The sequence below is a fragment of the Bos indicus genome, chromosome 27 (genome assembly GCF_029378745.1).
Source record: "Bos indicus isolate NIAB-ARS_2022 breed Sahiwal x Tharparkar chromosome 27, NIAB-ARS_B.indTharparkar_mat_pri_1.0, whole genome shotgun sequence".
NCBI lineage: Eukaryota > Metazoa > Chordata > Mammalia > Artiodactyla > Bovidae > Bos > Bos indicus.
The window spans coordinates 2,165,761-2,190,238 of record NC_091786.1 but is presented as its reverse complement, the minus strand read 5'-3'; the positions used below and the strand labels follow the sequence as shown (position 1 = coordinate 2,190,238).

The window sequence follows — 24,478 nt, the reverse complement described above, 5'->3', positions numbered from 1 at the left end:
TCTCACCCATAATTAAAGAGACACCCTGAATTTAGACTTTAAAATGGGAACATTTGAAAGGAAGTTGATAAGTGGTACTGACGTCACTAGAATAAATGTGACCTTGTCTCAAAAACACCTCTGAGAAGGTCAGGTGCAGGAGGAACAAGGGAGCCCAAAGCTGCTGTTTGAAGACCAGGCTTTTCAGCTGGATCCTGGGGTCAGAGCATCATCTTTCACCAAGACCAAGCCCTGCAGTCAGAAGAAAACGGTTGTGAATTTAAGCTGTAACTGGCAACTTTCTATTTAGAGGGCTCCTCCTCTCTTTCCCAGGGATGGTCCTGATCAGAATTCTCCACAGTTGGGGGTTTTCAGTGGGAACACCGCCCTGGAGACAGCATACAGCTCCACCAACCAAGTCCTGCTCAAATTTCACAGTGACTTTTCAAATGGAGGTTTCTTCGTCCTCAATTTTCACGGTCAGTGTATTTTCACTCCATTGATGATGGCAGAGAATCCTAGCTGACTTTTCTCATAGGATTGACACAAACTTTGTTTACAGCTAAAGTTCCATGTTTCTGTCAACCAAAAGCCTATAGGATTTTCTCACATTTCATGCTGAGGTTCCTGTGATTCCTTTTCCTTACTGACGTATTTAGGACTTCACATCTCTTTTATAGTTTATCTTGGATTTGCCCCCAGGATAAGTGTATTGTATGTGAAACTCTGATATGGAGACCATGGAAATACATTTAGTAGCTCTCAGAGATTTCCTCATCTCTGTCTCCAGATGAACCTCGATAGTGAATGTTGTGTAATTTTAGATGGGGCAAAGCGAATCTCTACTGATGTTGAGAATGAATGCTAAATAGTTTGGGGAAAAGCATTACCAGTCCCTTATCTCTCTTGAGGACTGCCACATGCAAATCCTCAGGACAAGAGACTGAGGAAGATGATGCCAGATCCTGATGGACATGGAACCAGCATGAACCATTTCTCCTGCAGAATTCCAAATATATGTAAAATGTTTCTATTTAAACATCATAATTTTTTTAAATGGTGTACTTTTCCCTTTCAATTTTGTAAGCATTTGAAGCTAGAGACTTTAGTAAAACTATAATTTACAAATATAGATATTTTCCTAGACCTAAGCATTGTAACAACACAAGAGAGATGTTTTTTGTAAGATTTTTGTTTATTCATCAAATGTAATTTCACTTATTATTTTTTTATATAAATGATGTAGCATTTCAGCTCAAGAAATGTCAGCCTCCCCCAGCAGTTCCACAGGCAGAAATGCTTACAGAGGATGAGGATTTTGAAATAGGTAATGTTTTCGTTGTTACAACATCATCAGCTCAACACAGGTTTTTTACACCCATACAACTGCAGTAGATAGCCAAGTTGATGAATGTTTGTCAGAAATATTCCTAAAGCTTTCCTAGAGAGAGATACACATTTGTCATGAATTGAATAAATATGTTTTTCTTTCTTCATCTCAATGATTTTTTTTTTCCATTTAAATTTTGCTTTTGCTATTTTGAGCACATTTTCCTGCTGCATCACTCACCAGTTTGTATTTTTCTCCTAAAAGAAGTTTTCAGACACAGACTTAAGCAGATGTTTGTGTTTAGCTAGGGAACCATTTTGGTGCACCAGAATGAGAAAGTCATTTGTGGCTGAAATAATGGTTAGTCTAACATGGACCTTTCCTTGAAACTGGAATGTAATTGGTGAATATATTGAATGATACTATTTAGAAATTCTCTTTTTTCATTTTAAATTAGTGGTCTATTTCATTATATAATCATCAGGCCACATTAAGAAACCTACCATGGCATATGTTGGCCAACCAGTTATTGTGACAAAGCATTTCTCGGTCTCAATTACAAATACCCAGTCCTGTGTCACACCCTGTTTTATAGTGGCGGTCAAACCATGTGACCAGTTTCTGCTCTATTCCCGATGGCTTAGTTGATGAGAACATTGTGCTAATTACCAAGGTCATTTTGTAGCCCTATCTGGATGCATTAAAGACATTCTCTTATACAGCCTTTGGTCTCAAGCCTCTGAATCCCTTTCTTTCTTTCCTTCTTTCATCTTTCTTTCTTTTTTATTAGTAATCATAGGGAATGAACATAGACATATCAGTCAAAGAAGAAAAAACTGCTCCATAATCTCTATAGAAATACTGGTTACATTTAAAGAGAGCATTTTTATAAATTAAGAACTAAAAATGACACTATTTCACTAAGTAGACTAAGCATGAATACCAATCATGGTTAAGAAGTGGTTTGCACATCAACTTGAGTGTCACATGTGTTTAATAACATTCACACACTGCTTGTGTCATGGAGACAGAATTGCCAAGTATGCATGTGGACTCTTTCAGGAGACTTCGTGAAGTACCAGTGCCACCCTGGGTACACGCTGTCTGGGATGGACACACTGACCTGTAAGCTCAGCTCCCAGCTACAGTTTGAAGGTTCCCTGCCGACATGTGAAGGTATGAAGTTTGTACTATAAATATGCTTGTTCCATATGGAACATTGTATTACTTTATTGGTTTGAACTTCCTTGTATGCATCTGAATTTCTTTGTATGCATCTGAATTTGTCTCTGTGTTATGATTCTCTTGCAATTTAAATTACCCAAAAGTAGAAATACTTAATTACCCTTCTCTTTTAGCTAGCTGTACAAAATCAAAACTACATCAAATAAGACTTCTTGCTGTTTCCCAACAGTTTGTAATATTTTCAAACATATGGCAAAGCTGAAAAACTTTAGAACTAATACACATCACCAAGGTTGCACCATTAATGTTTCCTACACACCCTTTGTCACCTGTCTCGTCTCTTTCTACATAAAGTATTGAATAATCGATATTTTTGATACTTTCTAGGCAAATTGCAGGCATTATTATATTTCCCTCTGAATTCTTTGGCATAAAAGAATGCATAAAATTATCTAGTGTTTACTATGTTCTGTAAGTATAGAGACATTGAAATGCACATATGTTTCATATAATGCATGTTTCATATCTTTGACCCATGTGTAATAACAGATAATATATGAGAGCAGAAGAAAATCTATTGATTCAGTTGATTTGTATATAATTAGATCACTTAAAAAACTTTTAAAAGTATCACTTTCAAGTTTTATAGAAAGGAAAAAAGATTTGGAAAAAGACATAAATAAGCTAAAATGTCTCAATGTAAGTCAGAATTATGATTGGTTTACCTATCAGAAAGCTTCCCAAATTAAGACAGATTTTATTTTGTGACTTCAAAATCACAATCACATTTACTTCCTTTAAAGAAGGGCTTCCCTGGTAGCTCAGTTAGTAAAGAGCCCACCTTCAGTGCAGGAGACCATGGTTCGATTCCTGGGTTGGGAAGATCCACCGGAGAAGGGATAGGCCACCCATTCCAGTGTTCTTGGGCTTCCCTTGTGGCTTAGCTGGTAAAGAATCCACTTGCAATGCAGGAGACCTGAGTTCGATCCCTAGGTTGGGAAGATCCCATGGAGAAGGGAAAGGCCACCAATATTCTGGTCTGGAGAATTCAGTGGACTGTATAGTCCATGGGGTTGCAAAGAGTTGGACAGGACTGAGTGACTTTCCCTTTCACTTTCCTTTAAAGAATGGAACTCCCCATTCCCAGTTCTTTCAGAGAATTTGAATGTTATCATTTACTAGGGGTAGTGAAACATATAAAAATTCAGAATGTATGAAGAGAAAACCGATAGTCTAGGTTTCATTATCCAGTGATCTTGGTTAAGACGCTAATCCTCTGGACATTATATGTGTAATGAGGAGGATCATTTGTCTGCATTGTTTAGGGAACTGGTATAAAGATGAAGTAAATCTTAAATTAATTCTAAGCCTCTTATAATGCTAATTATCTACCCTCTAAAAGGCAATTTTCTTTGCATTGCAATAGTATTGATTTTGCAAATGTTCAGCCCATGAATTGATTCTTCCACAATATCTGGTAATATGGTGCATTTTCATTGCTAATGAGGCAGACTTCAGTCACCCTTACAGAAGGAAATGATTTCCAACATCTGGAGAAAATCTGGAATGAATTATTATTAAATAACCAAGGTAACTTAGATTATTTCTGAGAAAAATATACTTTGTAACTGCACCCACGTGGGAGCCAGTGGGTGTGGGAAACTCCGATGGGGCAGGCAGGGGAGATGCCTTCACTTTGTCTGCCTCTGGCTTTAAACCCTAGCTGACCCTGTGGTCATGGTGTCACTGAGACCCTGCCTCTTGTTTCCTGGCTTAGAAGCTGGGGGTCTCATGGGAGGTGCTAAGTCAGGACACTGAAGTCACTTTTTTCCCCTGGAAAACCAGTGTGTCAGGACCATGCTACATTAGCCACAGTGATCTACAGAGGATTTATCTCTCAAGATGGTGGAGTGGTGGGTATAAAATCTTCATCTTTTGCCATTTTATATATAAATTAACTGAAGTAAATCTTCAGATGTTTAAGGCCCATTTTAATCCCACCAAACACAGCCTTAAAAATTTATCAGAATAGGTGATTTTAAGCAAAGATGGGCTTAACTGATTAAAGAAGAAAGGCTTAAGTCTTTATTTAATATGCTACTTCAAAAATAAGGAAAGTGTCTCCATTCTGTCATTTCCCCTATGATTAACCTAGTTTCCACTTAAATGCAATTACTTCATGACAGTCCAGGAGCACAGTAAACCCACACACGAGTGTGTCATCCTCTAGAGTATTGATACTTCTGCTCTCACACATTTGTGGAAAGTGTCCGGCTAACAAGACAGGATCTCTGTACTCAGGTCAGAGGTCCCCAGGCCCTCTGAACCCACAGCAGTTACTACTCAGGATGGCTTAGTTCTCTTCTGATTCTGTTCAGCAGTAAATTTGTTTAAAATGAACTGAGTTCCCTTATCTGGCATTCCCTGAACACCTTGTTATTTAAAAAAGGAAATAGGGACTTCAATGTCTTCTACCAAATATTTAAACACATAATTATCATTTTTCTTCCAACACTTTTCTGTTGTTTGATTGGGCTCAATCCTCCAATAAATTCTTGATGACAAATTGTACTAGTTATGAGTCCTACTTCTTCAAGTGTCATAACCACACTTTTAGACGTTCTGCTTTGAAAATTGTCACCACTTTAGGGTGATTGATTGTTCCTTGGGAATGAGGGGAATAAATTGTTCCTTGAAAGTTCACATTTTATGCAGATAAATATTACCTTATTGGATACTTACCTTAATTTAGAAAAAATAAGTAAATAAATGAGGGTATAGAATGTTATTCGCCACTACCAAGCAGTTCTCTCATTTTCCCTGGACATCAGCAGAGTGTCCTACAGTTTAACTCCATCCCGAACTCTTGACCTAGGATAATGTCAAATCCCACAGGGTTAGAGGCTTAGTCCCACAGAACAAACCTCACCTTGGTATCAGATGCTGATACTGAGTCCAGGTTGTCACCTGTGCTTCTGACTGACAGGTTATCAATCAGGGGTTCCCAGGAACCTCTCCTCTGGTTTGATCCTTCCATCAAATTTTTAATTAATTAATTTATTTTAATTAGAGGCTAATTACTTTACAATATTGTGGTGGTTTTTGCCGTACATTGACATGAATCAGCCATGGGGGTACATGTGTCCTCCCATCCCAAACACCCCTCCCACCTCCCTGCCCATCCCATCCCTCTGGGTTGTCCCAGTGCACCAGCTTTGAGTGCCCTGTTTTCATGCATTGAACTTGGACACATCATCTATATCACATTTGATAATATGCATGCTTCAATGCTAATCTCTCAAATCATCCCACCCATGCTTTCTCTCACAGGGTCCAAAAGTCTGCTTTTTATATCTGTGTCTCTTTTGTTGTTTTGCATATACGGTCATTGTTACCATCTTTCTAAATTCCATATATTTGTGTTAATATACTGTATTGCTGTTTTTCATTCTGACTTACTTCACTCTGTATATTAGGCTCCAGTTTCATCCACCTCATTAGAACTAATTAATATGTATTCTTTTTAATAGCTGAGTAATACTCCATTGTGTATATGTACCAGTTTTCTTATCCATTCATCTGCCAATGGACATCTAGGTTGCTTCCATGTCCTAGCTATTGTAAACAGTACTATGATGAAGATTGGGGTACATGTGTCTCTTTCAATTCTGGTTTCCTCAGTGTGTATGCCCAGCAGTGGGATTGCTGGGTCATATGGCAGTTCTAGGTCCAGTTTTTTAAGGAATCTCTACCCTGTTTTCCATAGTGGCTATACTAGTTTGCATTCCTACCAACAGTGTAAGAGGGTTCCCTTTTCTCCAAACCCTCTCCAGCATTTATTGTTCGTAGACTTTTTGATAGCAGCCATTCTGACTGGCATGAGATGGTACCTCATTGTAGTTTTGATTTGCATTTCTTTGATAATGAGTGATGTTGAGCATCTTTTTATGTGTTTGTTAACCATCTGTATGTCTTCTTTATTGGGTCATTTTTCTGGTATTGATCTGCATGAGCTTCTTGTATATTTTGTATATTAATTCTTTGTCAGTGGTTTCATTTGCTAATATTTTCTCCCATTCTGAAGGGTGTCTTTTTACCTTGCTTATAGGTTCCTTCATTGTGCAAAATCTTTTACATTTAATTAGGTCCCAATTGTTTATTTTTGCTTTTATTTCCATTACTCCAGGAAGTGGGTCATAGAGGATCCTGATGTGATTTATGTCAGAGAGTGTTCTACCTATGTTTTCCTCTAGGAGTTTTATAGTTTCTGGTCTTGTATTTAGATCTTTAATCCATTTTGAGTTTATTTTGTGTATGGTGTTAGAAAGTGTTCTAGTGTCATTCTTTTACAAGTGGTTGACCAGTTTTCCCAGCACCACTTGTTAAAGAGATTGTCTTTTCTCCATTGTATATTATGACCTTCTTTGTCAAAGATAAGGTTCCATAGGTGCATGAGTTCATCTCTGGGCTTTCTGTTTTGTTCCATTGATCTATGTTTCTGTCTTTATGCCAGTACCATAATGTCTTGATGACTGTAGCTTTGTAGTATAGTCTGAAGTCAGGCAGCTTGATTCCTCCAGTTCCACTCTTCTTTCTTAAGATTGCTTTGGCTATTAGAGACTTTTTGTGTTTCCATATGAATTGTGAAATAATTTGTTCTAGTTCTGTGAAAAATACCTTCGGTAGCTTGATAGAGATTCAATTGAATCTGTAGATTGCTTTGGGTAGTACACTCATTTTCACTATATTGATTCTTCTGATCCATGAACATGGTATATTTCTCCATCTATTTGTGTCCTCTTTGATTTCTTTCATCAGTGTTTTATAGTTTACTATATATAGGTCTTTTGTTTCCTAGGTAAATTTATTCCTAAGTATTTTATTATTTTTGTTGCAATGGTGAATGGGGTTGTTTCCTTAATTTCTCTTTCTGTTTTCTCATTGTTAGTGTATAGGAATACAAGGGACTTATGTGTATTAATTTTATATTCTGCAGCTTTACTATATTCATTGATTAGTGCTAGTATTTTCTGGTGGTATCTTTAGGGTTTTCTATGTAGAGGATCATGTCATCTGCAAACAGTGAGAGTTTTACTTCTTCTTTTCAATCTGGATTCTTTTTATTTCTTTTTCTTCTCTGACTGCTGTGGTAAAACTTCCAAAACTATGTTGAATAATACTGGTGAGAGTGGGCACCCTTGTCTTGTTCATGACTTTAGAGGAAATGTTTTCAATTTTTCGCCATTGAGGATAATATTTTCTGTGGGTTTGTTGTAGATGGCTTTTATTGTGTTGAGGTAATGTTCCTTCTGTGCCTTCTTTCTGGAGAGTTTTTATTATAAATGGCTGTTGATTTTTGTCAAAGGCTTTCTCTGCATCTATTGAGATAGTCATATGGTTTATATCTTTCAGTTTGTTAATGTTGTGTATCACACTGATTGATTTGTGAATACTGAAGAATCCTTGCATCCCTGGCATAATCCACTTGGTCATGGTGCATGATCTTTTTAATATGTCATTGAATTCTGTTTGCTAGAATTTTATTGAGGATTTTTGCATCTGTGTTCATCAATGATATTGGTCTGTAGTTTTATTTTTTGGTAGCATCTTTGTCTGGTTTTGGTATGAGATGATGTGGCCTCATAGAATGAGTTTGGGAATTTACCTTCCACTCCAATTTTCTGGAAGAGTTTGAGTAGGATAGGTGTTAGCTCATCTCTAAATTTTTGGTAGAATTCACCTGTGAAGCAATCTGGTCCTGGGATTTTGTTTGTTGGAAGATTTTTTTATTACAGTTTTGATTTCTGTGCTTGTGCTGTCTCAGTTTAGATTTTCTATTTCTTCCTGGTTCAGTTTTGGAAGGTTATACTCATCCATTTCTTCCAAGTTACACATTTTATTGCCATATAGTTACTAATAGTAGTCTCTTATGATTCTTTGTATTGTATTTATTTGTTGTCTGTTGTGATTTCTCCATTTTCATTTGCAATTTTATTGATTTAATTCTTCTCCCTTTTTTTATTGATGAGTATAGCTAATGGTTTCTTTATTTTATTTGTCTTCTCAAAGAACCATCTTTTAGTTTTGTTGATTTTTATAATAGTCTCCTTTGTTTCTTTTTCATTGATTTCTGCTCTGATTTTTATGATTTCTTTCCTTCTACTAACTTTGGGGTTCTTCATTTCTTCTTTTTCTAGTTGCTTTAGGTGTAAAGTTAGGTTATTTATTTGATGTTTCTCTTGTTTCTTGAGGTAAGCTTGTGTCGCTATGAACCTTCCTTTTAGCACTGCTTTTACTGAATCCCATAGGTTTTGGGTTGTTGTGTTTCCATTTTCTTTTGTTTCTGTGCATATTTTGATTTCCTTTTTGATTTCTTCTGTGATTTGTTGGTTATTGAGGAGCATGTTTTTTAGCCTCCATATGTTTGTGTTCTTTATAGTTTTTTTCCCCCCAATTTACATCTAATGTTACAGCATTGTGATCAGAAAAGATGTTTGAAATGATTTCAGTATTTTTAAATTTACCAAGGCTAGATTTATTGTGCAGGATGTGACCTGTTCTGGAGAATGTTCCTTGTGCACTTGAAAAAAAGGTGAAATCCTTTGTTCTGGGGTGAAATGCTCTGTAGATATCAATTAGGTCTAACTGGCCCATTGTGTCATTTAAAACTTGTGTTTCCTTGCTAATTTTCTGTTTGGTTAATCTATCCATATGTGTGACTTGGGCATTAAAGTCCCCCACTATTATAGTGTTACTTTTAATTTCCCCTTTCATACTTATTAGCATTTGCCTTATGTACTGAAGTTCTCCTATATTGGGTGTATATATATTTATCATTGTTATATGTTTTTCTTGGATTGATCCTTTGATCATTACTATGTAGTGTCCTTCTTTGTCTCTTAGTATGGTCTTTATTTCAAAGTCTGTTTTATCTGATTTGAGTATTGCTACTCCTGTTCTCTTTTGGTCTCTATTTGCATGAAATATCTTTTTCCAGCCCCTCACTTTCAGTATGTGTCCCAAGGTTTGAGGTGGGTCTCTTGTAGGCAACATATATAGGGGTCTTGTTTTTGTATCCATTTGGCCAGTCTTTGTCTTTTGGTTGGAGCATTTAATGCATTTACATTTAAGGTAATTATTGATAAGTATGATCTCATTGCCATTTACTTTGTTGTTTGGGGTTCAATTTCATAAACCTTTTCTGTGTCTCCTGTCTAGAGAAGATCCAGTAGCACTTGTTGAAGAGCTGGTTTGGTGGTGCTGAATTCTCTCAGCTTTTGCTTCTTTGTAAAGCTTTTGATTTCTCCTTCATATCTGAATGAGATCCTTGCTGGATATAGTAATCTTGGTTGTAGATTTTTCTCTTTCATCACTTTAATTATGTCCTGCCATAGTAGTAGTAGTAGTAGTAGTAGTAGTAGTAGTAGTATTCCCTTCTGGTCTGAAGAGTTTCTATTGAAAGATCAGCTGTTATCCTTATGGAGATCCCCTTGTGTGTTACTTGTTGCTTCTCCCAGATGCTTTTAATATTTTCTCTTTGTGTTTAATTTCTGTTAGTTTGATTAATATGTGTCTTGGGGTCTTTTGCCTTGGGTTTATCCTGTTTGGGACTCTCTGGGTTTCTTGGACTTGGGGGGCTATTTCCTTTCCCATTTTAGAGAAGTTTTCAACTATTATCTCCTCAAATATTTTCTCTTCCCCTTTCTTTTTGTCTTCTTCTTCTGGGGCACCTATGATTCAAATGTTTGGATGTTTAACGTTGTCACAGAGGTCTTTGAGGTTGTCCTCATTTCTTTTAATGTTCTTTTCTTTTTTCCTCTCTGCTTCATTCATTTCCACCATTCTATCTTCCACCTCACTTATCGTCTCTTCTGCCTGTTATTCTATTATTGATTGCCTCTGCTGCTGCTGCTGCTGCTGTTGAGTCACTTCAGTCATGTCCGACTCTGTGCGACCCCATAGATGGCAGCCCACCAGGCTCCCCCATCCCTGGGATTCTCCAGGCAAGAACACTGGAGTGGGTTGCCATTTCCTTCTCCAATGCATGAAAGTCAAAAGTGAAAGTGAAGTCATTCAGTTGTGTCCGACTCTTTGCGACCCCATGGACTGCAGCCTTCCAGGCTCCTCTGTCCATGGGATTTTCCAGGCAAGAGTACTGGAGTGGGGTGCCATTGCCTTCTCCTGGTTCCCTCTAGAGAGCTTTTAATCTCAGTTATTGCATTGTTCCCAATTTTAATTGACTTCTTTATTTCTTCTAGGTCCTTGTTAAACATTTCTTGCATCTTCTCAATCCTTGTCTCTGGTCTATTTATCTGTAACTCCATTTTATTTTCAAGATTTTGGATCATCTTTACTATCATTATTCTGAATTCCTTTTCAGGTAGACTCCCTATCTCCTCCTCTTTTGTTTGGTTTGGTGGGTATTTATCATGTTCTTTACCTGCTGAATATTCTCTGCCTTTTCATTTTGTTTAGATTGCTGTGTTTGGTGTGCCCTTTCTGTAGATTTGAAGTTTGTGATTCTTCTTTATTGTGGCATCTACTCCCTGTGGGTGGGGTTGAACTAGTGGCTTGTCAAGCTTCCCTGGTTGGGGGAACTTGTGTCTGTGTTCTGGTGGGTGGAGCTGGATCTCTTCTCTCTGGAGTGCAATGAAGTGTCCAGTAGTGAGTTTTGGGGTGTCTACAGGTTTGGCATGGCTTTGGGCAGCCTGTCTTTAAATGATCAGTGTTGTGTTCCTGTGTTGCTGGGGAATTAGCATGGCATGTTGGCACTGGAATTTGTTAGTTCTTGTGTGGAGCTTGGTTTCAGTGTTGGTATGAAGACTTTTGGTTAGGTCCAGAGACTAATGTTCTCTGGAATCAGGAGTTCTGTGATGTTCTCAAGTTGTGGAGTTAAGCCTCCTGCCTCTGACTTTCAGTCCTTCTCTTACAGTATCCTTATACAGCACAGATGATAAAGCAACTAGGTTAATGGTGAACAATTCTCCACAGAATTGAGTGACATGCATAGAGATTCACAGAGTTACATAGAAGAGAAGAGGTAGGATGGAGATATAGATGACCAGGAGAAGAGGGGAAGTCAAAAGGGGAGAGAGCAATCTAGTCAGTAATCAGTTCCTGAAGTGTTCTCCACAGCCCAGAACACCCAGAGATATTCACAAAGTAGAGAAGAGAAGGGGGAGGAAGGAGATAGAGGTGACCTGGGGGAGAAAAGGGAGATTCAAAAGGGGAGAAAGCAATCAAGCCAGTAACCAAATGAAAATGGATACTGAAGATTAGAGTCTTAAAGATACAAAGTGGATAACAAATACCAGAAAGCAAAGGTTAAAAATCTAGAGTAGAGGTTAGACTCTCAAAAATACAATATAAAAAAATACAAAGCAAAATAAATCACAAAGATTAACACACATACACACACACACACACACACACACACACACACACACACATATTTGAAACTTGCTTTTAAAATAGGGTCTTTTAAAAATAAATAAATAAATAAAATAGGGTCTTTTATTTTTGCAGGGTAATTGTAAGTTATAAAAATGAAAATTAAAGGTGTAATAAAGAACTTGATTTTTTTTAATTAAAAAGTATTAATAGTAAAAATATATCTAGGAATTTCTCTGGAGCTGTTATGGGCAGTGTGGGCTCAGTTCAGTTTCAGATAGTTCCTTGTTCCAGCCTGCAGTTGTTCTCAAGGTCTACGGGCCCCCTCCAATGCACAGTCAGTATTAACTGCAGGGTTTTAATCTGTTGCACCTGTCACTTCCAGAGTGATTCCCTCTCCTTTATTTATTTTGGCTTCCTCTGTTTGCAAGTCTCTTCTGTGTCTAATTTCCACCCTGACAGTAGGGGGCAAAGGTGGTCATTTATTTAGGCTCACTTGTTCAGTTGTGTTTTGGGGAGGGAGGGACTCTCTAAACAAATTTCACTGGCATTTGTGGGGAGTGTTTGCAGTGTATGGACCACACTGGGTTTGCCCCAGTCCAAGACAGCATGTGCTTCCTGGATCTACAATGCTCAGGCTCCATGGAGCTCTGCAAGGACACTGTCCCAAATGGGCCTTGCATTTTATGTACTTCCCAGGTCTGAGCCGCTCAGGTTCTTGGGTACTCCACAGGGCACAGACTGGGTTGGGCTGTGCGTTTTGTGCCCTTCCCAGGTCCGAGCAGCTCGGGTGACCAGGTGCTTGGTGAGTGCACTGTCCCAGGTGGGCCATGTGTCTTAATCACCTCCCCAGTCCCAGCTGCTTGGTTTCCCGGGGACACCTCAAGCGCGCCATCTCAGGTGTGCTGTGTGTCTCCTCTGGGGCACTGATCTCAGGCTGCGACATTCCTGGCAGATGTCAACCATCTAGGATCCCAGGAAGATGTGGTTAGCAACTGGGAGCCTCACAGTTTGGTGGAGGATGCCATCTCTGGGGCTGAGATTGCAGCAGCCCCTTGCCTTCTGACTCTGGCTGTAGTAGGCCTGCCTCTCTGCCTCCAGAGGTGGAGGGGCGTACACACAGACAGCCAGCTCTCCTTTGTTATTCACTCAATCCTTTGTTCTGTGAGCGTGCCAGGCTGAGAGTTAGAGCATCTTGCGGGAAAGACATATTTTTTGTCTCTCTGGCGATACCACAGTTTGGGTTGCTATCTCACGTTAGCTCCCTTAGATTGTCCTCAGGGCACTCAGGCCCGGTCCTTACCCTAAGGGCCAATGATTCAGCTTGTGCCTCCCTGCCCAGCCCCCACTCACTGGTGGCGGATGTGAGCATCTAGGCTACTTCTCTTCTGGCAGTTGGAGTTAGGCGCAGAGTCTGTGTTTTGTTTTGTTTTGTTTTTCTCTCAGTTATGTTGCCCTCTGAGATTCTAAAACTCCCACAGACCCGCCTGTGAGAGGTTGTCTTACTGTGTGGAAACTTCTCCTTCATGACTCCCTCCCCAGGATGAGTCTCAATCCCTCAATGTTTTGCCTCTGTTTTCATCTTTTACGTTTTATCCTACCTCCTTTCGAAGAGATTGGGCTGCCTTTCTGGGTTCCTGGTGTTCTCTGCCAGCATTCAGAAGTTGTTTTGTGGAAGTTGCTTGTCATTCAAATAATCTTTTGATGAATTTGTGGGGGAGAAAGTGTTCTCCCCATCCTATTCTTCCACCATCTTGGGACCCCCTCTCTGGTTTGATCCTTTGTTAGAACAGCTCATAAAAATCAGGGAAACAAATGTGACTCACATTTACAGTCAATGTTATATAGGGGACTATCAACAGTAGAGTGAGCAAGTAGGGTACAAAGGGCAGGGCCTGGAGGTGTTTCCCAGGACCTGGGGTGCCCCACCCCCCCACTGTGTGTGCCTTCACCAACCTGCAGGCTCAACAAATACGTTGTTTAAGAGCTTTGGTGCAACCAAGTCTCCAGTACCCCAGCCCTACCTTCCCTGCTTCCCCCAGGTGTGTGAGTGGGCAGAAAGTCTGCACCCTCTCTTCCCTGGGTGCTTGTGGTATTCAGCCCTTCTGAGGCTACACAGACCCACCCTGAGTCATCTCATCAGCTCAGACTCGGGTGTCACCCAGAGGGGCCTTTGGAGCTGCGAAGACACTTCCAGCACTCAGGAAACTCCAAGGGTTTGGGGAGCTCCTACCAGGGGCCCCAGACACAGGCCAAGTGTATTTTAGCACAGAGGGCTATCACAAAAGTGAGTATTCTCAAGTTAAGGAAATGTGTTGATATTAAAAAAGTAAAGTGTTAAGTTTTTTTCTGTCTGCAGGTGCACAGGGCCTAGGGTTTTACAATCTCCCTGGACCTGCTTTAAATGTACAGTACAGCCAGAGTTGGGTTCTGCTCTGATGTAACAACACTCCATAAACTTCTTATCCTTATCCTTCAGAGAGCAGACAGAATGAAAACCACCATCACAGAAAAATAATCAAATTGATCACATGGACCACAGACTAGTCTAAATGAAACTATGAGCCATGCTGTGTAGGACCATCCAAGATGGACGGGTCATGGTGGAGAGCTGTGACAAAATGTGGTCCACTGGAGAAGGGAATGGCAAACCACTTCAGTATTCTTTCCTTGAGAACCCCATGAACAGGATGAAAAGGCTATGTGTGTATCACCTACTAAATCTGGTCACAGTTGACTTAGTAAGATTGCTTTTTCTTTTCCCCCATGAGCTTGCATACCCAGGAATTGATTTTGTTAAGGAAAACTTTCCCTGGTGCTTTTCTCCTTAGCACAATGCCCAGCCAATGAAGTCCGGACAGAATCCTCTGGCGTCATCCTCAGCCCAGGGTATCCAGGCAACTATTTTAACTCCCAGACCTGCTCCTGGAGCATCCGAGTGGAACCAAACTACAATATCACCATCTTTGTAGACACATTCCAAAGTGAAAAGCAATTTGATGCACTGGAAGTATTTGATGGTAAGTCTCTTCAAACTTTGTTAACATACCAGCGACCTTGGGACTTCCCTTGTGGTCCAGTGGTTAAGACTGAGCTTCTACTCCGGAGGGCATGGGTTAGATCCCTGGCCAGGGAACAAAGATCCCACATATCTCTAGGTGTGGTCAAAAAAAAGAATACATACCAGGGACCTACACATAATGTATAAGGATCCTGTTGTATTTTGTAATGCACAAACTTGAATATATTCTTGAGGTAAATTACATCTCCCCCTAAATGGAAAATGAATTATTCTTGGACTAGTGTGGTCTCAGAGATCAAGTGATAGGAAAAAGATCACCATGCCCTTCTTAATGTTGCAAATTTAAACCATTAAAATGCTGGTTTAATACACCTTAAAAATGTACTGATGTATAGAACAGGCTTATGGACTCTGTGGGAGAGGGCGAGGGTGGGAAGATTTGGGAGAATGGCATTGAAACATGTGAAATGTCATGTATGAAACGAGATGCCAGTCCAGGTTCAATGCACGATGCTGGATGCTTGGGGCTGGTGCACTGGGACAACTCAGAGGGATGGTATGGAGAGGGAGGAGGGAGGAGGGTTTATTTTCAGAAATTTTTATTAGTAAAAAATAAAAATAAAAATAAAAAAAAGAAAAAAAATGTACTGAATTTACATTAACCATTCTTTAGTTATTTAACATGGGGCTTTAAAGTATGGATGATTTCAGAAACTCTTCCTTTCCTTTCTTCAAAGGTTATATTGATCTAGAAGATATTTTAGGAAATTTAAGAGGGCAGAGGCCTATAAGTACTTTAATTGGTCTAAATGATTGTTTTACTAGAATTATGTAAAAGTAATGGCTCATAGAGTTTTCTGGGTGATAAATGCTATAGTATTCTTAATGTAGAATTTTTTTAGAGATAGTTCCCTGAACAAATGCTAATACAGTTTTCAATGTGAGTCTTATACATTTTTGTACAATTCTAATGAACATTTTAAAATGACAGTGCTCTGCTAAAACATAGTATGTGCTTGAATTGTTGATTTGAAATGAAACTGATATTAATAATTGTTCTTTGTACTAAAGCATTATCATAGCCCAAAAATTAGACCATGATACAATTACGGATGTAGATAATAATAGGGTTTTCACATGTTTTGATGGATTTGTCACTGAGTTCAGATAAATAACAATCAATTCAGTGAAAAAAATTACTGTAATTGATTCTGCGTATGTTTGCATGCCTTTTACTGACTTGATGAATCATAATAGTCAAGTTGCTTCTGTGGATATACAGTAAATTAATGTGCAGATTTCCAAAGATGAGCAGCTAAATTGGAAATTAAACTCATACTTATATATGTAGAAACAGAGGACTGAAGAGTAATATTTTCATTTTCAGAGTTTTTAAGTGCATGTTAAAACAGACATGTACTATTGAAGACTTGGCCCTTAATCTCTAGGATAGGAAGAAGTAACACATTAGCCAGGTGCACAAGCAGGCTTCTTTTGTCAATGAGGAGCCAGGGAAACTGTGCCTTGAGGCTGATTAGATGTCACAAATAGTAAAGGCAGGCAACCAACCTCCAGGGGCTGTGTGTGTCTTTGTGTATATGTATTCCTATAAATTCTGTATGTAGTTATATATATATATATATATTTACATAATCATTCTAAATATATGTGGGTTCCTTTGTTTTACTTTGGTAGAATTGAAAGTTTAGCTGGCAGTGTTTCTACCTCTTCTAATTTCAGAAGCAAAATCATTATCAATAATTTATGCCCAAAGCATTTACAGTATGAGCTCCCTCCAAATACAGACAGATCATGCCCATGATAAACCACAAGCAAAATAGCTAATAGAGATAATATCAAAGCAGTTGCTGTCAAAATTGCCAGATATCTATGAGTGGGTTTGGTTTTACTCTCAAAGATTTCTCTATAAAATGAAAGGTCAGAGTTTCATATGAATAATTTTCTAAGCACTGGCATTTGTGTTGCAGTAAATGTCATGTTCATTGCATCTCTTTTGTTTTTTTGAAACACAGTGGCTGTTTTATAGCTCATGAGTTGGCAAAAAAATAATAACAATAAATTGACTATATCAATTTTAAGCTTTATTAACAGCAGCAGCAAGGCTCCAGGTGGTGCTAGTGGTAAAGAATCTGCCTGCCAATGCAGGAGACACAAGATATACAAGTTTGTACCATAGGTCAGGAAGATCCCCTGGAGGAGGAAATGGCAACCCACCCCAGTATTCTTGCCTGGAATATTCCATGGGCAGAGGAGATCAATGGGCTACAGTCCATGGGGCTGCAAAGAGTTGGACATGACTGAGTGCGCACACACACACACACACACACACACACACACGGCTCAAGTAGTGAATATTCCTCAATTTAAAAAGAAAATAGGACTTAAGTCATTATAGAACTCAACTGAGAAAGGTGTCAAAATACATATGGTGGTCTTCACTTGTGCAGAACTTGATAATTTTCACCTTAATAAAAGAGATGGTACTGCTGTTCATTATGGACATGTATATTTTTAAAGAATAATCCTTTAGAAAGTTTGTTACATGATAAGCAAAGACAAAAGATGAAAGATGATGAAGGATTACATGTTTGATTAAGAATATCTGAAACTTGACTCGAGTTCTGTCATTAAAAATGACATTTTAAAATTGTATAAATTCAGGTGAATTTATTTCCCAGTGGCATTTCATTTTAGAATATAAATTATCTCTTCAAACAACAAGTAAAACAGCACAGACAATCCTTGTCCATGGTATTCTCCAGGCAAGAGTACTGGAATGGGTTGCCATTTCCTTCTCCAGGAAACCTTCATGACCCAGGGATTACACCCGAGTTTCCTGTGTCTCCTGCATTGGCAGGAAAGCCATGAAGCCTGTTAGAATTTGAGATGGCATCAAGGGGTGTCCTGGAGGAGACCTTAAAGTGTGGGTGCAGCTTCTGGATTCAATAGAGTGACTTGTCTCAACAAATATTGTCAGGTTATGGTGATGAGAATAATGCCAGTGACTATTAACTATGTTGAGTATTAGCTTTGGGTTTTTTTTTCAATTTTTAAAGATTAAATATACAAAAAGTTTTTTTTTTTAATGTATATGGGTATAGACTCATTACTTGATGTACTGCATTTTAGTATTTTGTCAGATTTATCTTGTGTATTTTTTTTTCAAAGAAGCAACAAGTTCAGATCAGTTTAGGAGCTCCTTGCACACCCAGTTCACTTGCACCTCTCCTGGAGGCATTTAATATTGTGAAGTGTCATCCATGTGCATGTTTCATGGTTCATTTCCTATCTCTATCAGTCTATCAACCTGTCTGTCTATCTACTACCAAGTATCATCTATCTATACATGAACATTCACACAGTTTGTATATTGAACACTTTTGAATGTTTACACAATTGTTATCCTATTATATTTATTTGCAAATAGATTTCACTTCTAAATATCATTTTTAATATGTGTAGAATTTCTTTGAAAACACTTTTAATATCTTTTTAAACTCCAAACCACAAGTTAGAATCTAAATTTCCCTATAAAAATTGCTAGAATAAACATTTTGCTATATAAATAACACTTGTGCACATATTCTGGAGTTTATAAAAAATATAATTAAAACCTACAATTGTATTGGATATTACTAAACTGCTCTCCAAGGTGATTGTACTAATTTTTACTTTCACTGCTGCTATTTAGTCACTAAGCTATATCCAACTATTTGTGACCCCATGGTCTGTAGCCTGCCAGGGTCCTCCATTCCCAAGCATGAATCCTAGAGTGGGTTGTCATTTCCTTCTCCAGGGGATCTTCCCAACCCAGGGACTGAACCCATGTCTCCTGCATTGGCAGACAGATTCTTTACCACTGAGCCGCCTGGGAAGCTCATACAGTCAAAGCTATGTAGATGTGGGAGTTGGACCATAAAGAAGGCTGAGCACCAAAGAATTAATGCTTTCAAATTATGGTGCTGGTGCTCTCTCTTCTTGAGAGTCCCTTGGACTGCAGGAAGATCAAACCAGTCAATCCTGAAGGAAATCAACCCTGACTATTCATTAAAAGGACTGCTACTGAAGCTGAAGCTCCAATACTTTGGCCACCTGATGCAAAGAGCCAACTCATTGAAAAAGACTCTGATGCTGGGAAAGATTGGGGGCAAAAGGAGAAATGGGGCCACATAGGATGAGATGGCTGGATGGCATCACCACTCAATGGACATGAATTTGAGCAAACTCTGGGAGATATGAAGGACACGGAAGCCTGGAGTGCTGCAGTCCAGGAGGTCCCAAAGAACTGGACATGACTTAGGGATTAAACAACAGTACTTTTACTAGTATTAAATTCCCTGTATCAATTCAATGTTGCATATGCTACTAGTAGTGGGAACTATTTTCTTTTTTTAAATTACTGCCATTTTATAAGTAACATTTTCATTTCAAGTATTATGTATTAACAGCATATATATCTTAAATTATTTTGGTTGGCTATTGCTTCTTTTATTGTTATTATTTTTATGAGGAACTGTATCTGTTGCTTTATTTATTTGGAGTTATTTGTCTCCTTTGGGACTAAATAGCTGTATATTGTACAGTTAGACTCCAACTTAAAAGCTAAATGTAGTCTGTATTTTGTAGGTGCAAATTCATATCATAACTTTTTTGCTTTTTTTTGTTTCATTTAGGGTCTTCTGGTCAAAGTCCTCTGTTAGTGGTCTTGAGTGGAAACCATACTGAACAATCAAATTTTACAAGCAAGAGTAATCAGTTATATCTCCGCTGGTCCACTGACCATGCAACCAGTAAAAAAGGATTCAAGATTCGTTATTCAGGTCAGTAAGTGAAGTTAAGGTTTAATAGTAAAGTGTTAATATAAATGTTCTGCGTTAAATTTTAAAAATTAATGGTTTGTACTATAAACCTAATTTCTAATAATGAATTTGTAACTTCAATAGAAATAATTTGATGAAATCACTGAGTGATATCTCTAAACTGTGTTAGGGAAAATAAATTATCTGTTGATTAATATTAATAAATATTTTTGCTAGCGTCATAACCCATTGAATTGCATGCCACAGAAAGCAGAGATTCTTTCCCCCAAAATAAAATAATATAATTTAATATAAACATATAGTAATATAAACAAAACATATTTTAATTTTAAAGTATGTTTAAAAGCTAAGGAGACAAACAGGAGGAGATAACTGTATCGCATTTAATTTTTTTCTCTTTTTTTTATTTTTTAGTATAAATTTATTTATTTTAATTGGAGGTTAATTACTTTACAGTATTGTATTGGTTTTGCCATACATCAACATAAATCCACCGCAGGTATACACGTGTTCCCCATCCTGAACCCCCCTCCCTCTTCCCTCCCCGTACCATCCCTCTGAGTCGTCTCAGTGCACCAGCCCCAAGCATCCAGTATATAACATCTTATGATTAGTAGCATTTCTTTTTATTGATTATATGTTTATATGTCTCTTTATGTGAGATACTATACATATAAATACACACACACACACGTAACCATATACAAAATAAATGTTTACATATATATTTCCTTATCAACACTTAAAGGACTTTGTTTTTTCCCCATATAGTTCATTTATTTTCTATCAGTAGTTTTTTATTTTAATTAAATCAGTGAATATACTTCTGAGAGATTAGATCCTCTCAATGTGGCTAGCCCAAAACCTCATGTTTACAGTGCCCTACAAAAGCTGTAGACAGACAATCTAAAATCCTCATATTTTCATTACTAAGCAAAATATCTAACCTTTTCTTAGTGTTACTACAATATCCGTGCTAACAACTGAGGTCCATTTCCCAAAGGAGACAGATGCCCACTCTATGCATTTTATAGACCAGTATAACTCCCAGGGGTTGCTTATTCCAAGTCTGTTGTGCATTGTCAGTGAAGGGCAATATCCTGAGGACAGTGAAAGGTGTTAGTAGCTTTAAGAATATTTTTGCTGTCTCTGATTGGTAGGTATCATGAAATGATAAAAAGCATTGAAAAAGCATGAGTGTTTTGAAATGTCTGTTGATGGAAAGACAGAGAATCTGAAATTCACTCGTGTTTCCTCTACAAAGTCTAACAAAACATGCTTAGATCTTTGTTTTCCCCCTTCACTAAAGTAGCCATTCAAAATGCTTATCAGCAAAGAGTTCACAGTTGAAATCCCTTCATTGGAATGGGTATTGAGATCATTAGGACAATGATTGGACTTTTGTTCATCAAATTCCTTGTTCTGAAAAATAAATACTCAAGCCTGTAGAATTGTTTGAATTTATTTCTAATGAGCAAAAATGGATATTGCAGGGGAAATCATGGTGAACATAATTTATCTTGTTTTATCTGTGGCAAATTACTTAATAGCCTGGTGGTGTGACTACACCTTGAATTCTGTTGCTCAAAGGATGTTTTCATTCATTATAGAACAAGATGATTCTCTTTGTTGGGAAATCAGAAAAAGAGGAATTTAACGTTAAGGCTATAAACTGTTGTTTTGTGAGTGGACATATCTATGTATCACTCATTAGATATAGATACAGATAGATCTTTGGACAGCTTTTCAGATAAAATTCGATGGTGGTTCAATGACCACTGCTAGGAGTCCATCATCAGTAGTTTTAGAGCAGTGATCCCTGGACTATAGCACGTGGGCCAGGGAGCTAAGGCCATAATATGACCACGTGTTGCACCACAAATCCTTGCCTTATGCATGTTAACTATTGGTCATTGGGTGTAAGAACCATATAACTGATCTACATAATAGACAAACAAAACACAACAACAACAAAAGCAAGTACATCATGGTTCAAGTCAATTCAGTAAACTGCTAAGTGATTGTTGAGGTAGTAATGGTCATTCACTATTAAATCAAGGGTGTGTGTGTGTGCTAAGTTGCTTCAGTCATGTCTGGTTCTTTGCGACCCCTGGATGTAGCCCCCACTAGGCTCCTCTGTCCGTGGGACTCTCAAGGCAAGAATACTGGAGGGGGTTGCCATGCCCTTCTCCAGGGGATCTTCCTGACCCAGTGATTGAACCCACATCTCTTAAGTCTCCTGGCCTGGCAAGTGGGTTCTTTACCACTAGCGCCACCTGTGAAGCCCATTAAATCAAGTACCTGGAAGTTAATGATAAGTTGTGGGCTTCCCTTGTGGCTCAGCTGGTAAAGAATCAGCCCACAATGCAGGAGATCTGATTTTGACCCCTGGGTTGGGAAGATTCCCTGGAAAAGGGAAAGGCTATCCACTGCAGTGTTCTGGCCTAGAGAATTCCATAGACTGTCCATGGGGTCACAAAGAGTTGAACACAACTGAGTGACTTTCACTTTCAGAGTTGGGAGAGTCAGAACTACAGAATGGGTGTTGTAAATACACCCAGACCCCAGCAGAGCCAGCTGCACCCATGTCTTCCATCCCTGATATCTCCTTGACTGCCACCCTCCATTACCTGCTCTTCCAAGGCAGCACCAGCTGAGTGCGAGGGTTTGACCCTGGTCCTTTTAATTCTTAGCATGGCCAGGAATCAAACAGGCAGGACCCTGTGTTCTAATCTTCCCCTCTGTGCCATGTCTCCTTGGGCTTCCCAGGTACACTAGGGGTAAAGAACCCATGTGCCAATGTAGGAAACTTAAGAGATGTGGGTTTGATCCCTGGGTTGGGACGAACCCCTGGAGAAGGAAATGAGAACCCACTCCAGTATTCTTGCCTGGATGATTCCACTGACAGAGGTGCCTGGCAGGCTACAATCCATAGGATCTCACAGAGTCAGACATGACTGAGTGACTTAGTATTCTCCCCATGTCTTCATGCTTGGGCCTCTCTGTATCTTGTTCTAGATGAGTTAGAAAGGAACTAATGATGATAGAAGGAACTGTCAGTAGGAAAGGAAATAGTTATTGGACCCTATCAACTCAGTCGCTCAGTCATTTCCAACTCTCTGCGACCTCATGGACTACAGCACACCAGGCCTCCCTGTCCATCACCAACTCCCGGAGTCCACCCAAACCCATGTCCATCAAGTCAATAATACTATCCAACCATCTCATCCTCTGTCGTCCCCTTCTCCTCCTGCCTTCAATCTTTTCAGCAATTAGGGTCTTTTCAAATGAGTCAGCTCTTTGTATCAGGTGACCAAAGTATTGGAGGTTCAGCTTCAACATCAGTCCTTCCAATGAACACCCAGGACTGATCTCCTTTAGGATGGACTGGTTTCATCTCCTTGCAATCCAAGGGACTCTCAAGAGTCTTCTCCAACACCACAGTTCAAAAGCATCAATTCTTTGGTGCTCAGCTTTCTTTATAGTCCGACTCACATCCATACATGACTACTGGAAAAACCATAGCTTTGACTAGACGGACCTTTGTTGGTGAAGTAATGTCTCTGCTTTTTAATATGCTGTCTAGGTTGGTCATAGCTTTTCTTCCAAGGAGCAAGCGTCTTTTAATTTCATGGCTGCAGTCAGCATTTGCAGTGATTTTGGAACCCCCAAAAGTAGTTTCTCACTGTTTCCATTGTTCCCCCATCTATTTGCCATGATGGGACTGGATACCATGATCTTCATTTCCTGAATGTTGAGTTTTAAGCCAACTTTTTCACTCTCCACTTTCACTTTCATCAAGAGGCTCCTTAGTTCTTCTTCACTTTCTACCATATGGGTGATGTCATCTGCATATCTGAGGTTATTGATATTTCTCCTGGAAATCTTGATTCCAGCTTGTGCTTCATCCAGTCCAGCATTTCACATGATGTACTCTGCATATAAGTTAAATAAGCAGGGTGACATCATACAGTCTTGACGTAGTCCTTTCCCGATTTGGAACCAGTCTGTTGTTCCATGTCCAGTTCTAACTGTTGTTCTTTGACCTGCATGTGGATTTCTCAGGAGGCAGGTAAGGTGGTCTGGTATTCCCATCACTTGAAGAATTTTCCAGTTTGTTATAATTCATACAGTCAAAGCCTTTGGTGTAGTCAACAAAGCAGAAGTAGATGTTTTTCTGGAACTCTTGCTTTTTTGATGATCCAACAGATGTTGGCAATTTGATCTCTGGTTCCTCTGCCTTTTCTAAAACCAGCTTGAACATTTGGATGTTCACAGTTCACATACTATTGAAGCCTGGCTTGGAGAATTTTGAGCATTACTTTGCTAGCAAGTGAGATGAATGCAGTTGTGCAGTAGTTTGAACATTCTTTGGCATTGCCTTTCTTTGGGATTGGAATGTAAGCTGACCTTTTCCAGTCCTGTGGCCACTGCTGAGTTTTCCAAATTTGCTGACATATTTAGTGCCACACTTTCACAGCATCATCTTTTAGGATTTGAAATAGCTCAAGTGGAATTCCATCATCTCCACTAGCTTTGCTTGTAGTCATGCTTCCAAAGGTCCACTTGACTTCTCTTTCCAGGATGTCTGGCTCTAGCTGAGTGATCACATTATCGTGGTTATCTGGGTCATGAAGATCTTTTTTGTTTAGTTCTATGTATTCTTGCCACCTCTTCTTAATATCTTCTGCATCTGTTAGGTCCATACAATTTCTGCCCTTATTGTGCCCA

At 38.8% G+C, this 24,478-nt stretch overlaps 1 protein-coding gene across 1 annotated transcript in view; it reads left to right on the top strand.

Moving 5' to 3' along the window:
- CSMD1 (CUB and Sushi multiple domains 1) overlaps positions 1 to 24,478 on the top strand; it is a 2,070,704-nt gene that overhangs the window by 1,917,151 nt on the left and 129,075 nt on the right. The window contains exons 44-48 of the mRNA XM_070781602.1: positions 313 to 458; positions 1,226 to 1,306; positions 2,372 to 2,485; positions 14,716 to 14,904; positions 19,601 to 19,747. Coding sequence (XP_070637703.1) covers positions 313 to 458; positions 1,226 to 1,306; positions 2,372 to 2,485; positions 14,716 to 14,904; positions 19,601 to 19,747 — 677 coding nt within the window. The remainder of the gene's footprint in view (positions 1 to 312; positions 459 to 1,225; positions 1,307 to 2,371; positions 2,486 to 14,715; positions 14,905 to 19,600; positions 19,748 to 24,478) is intronic.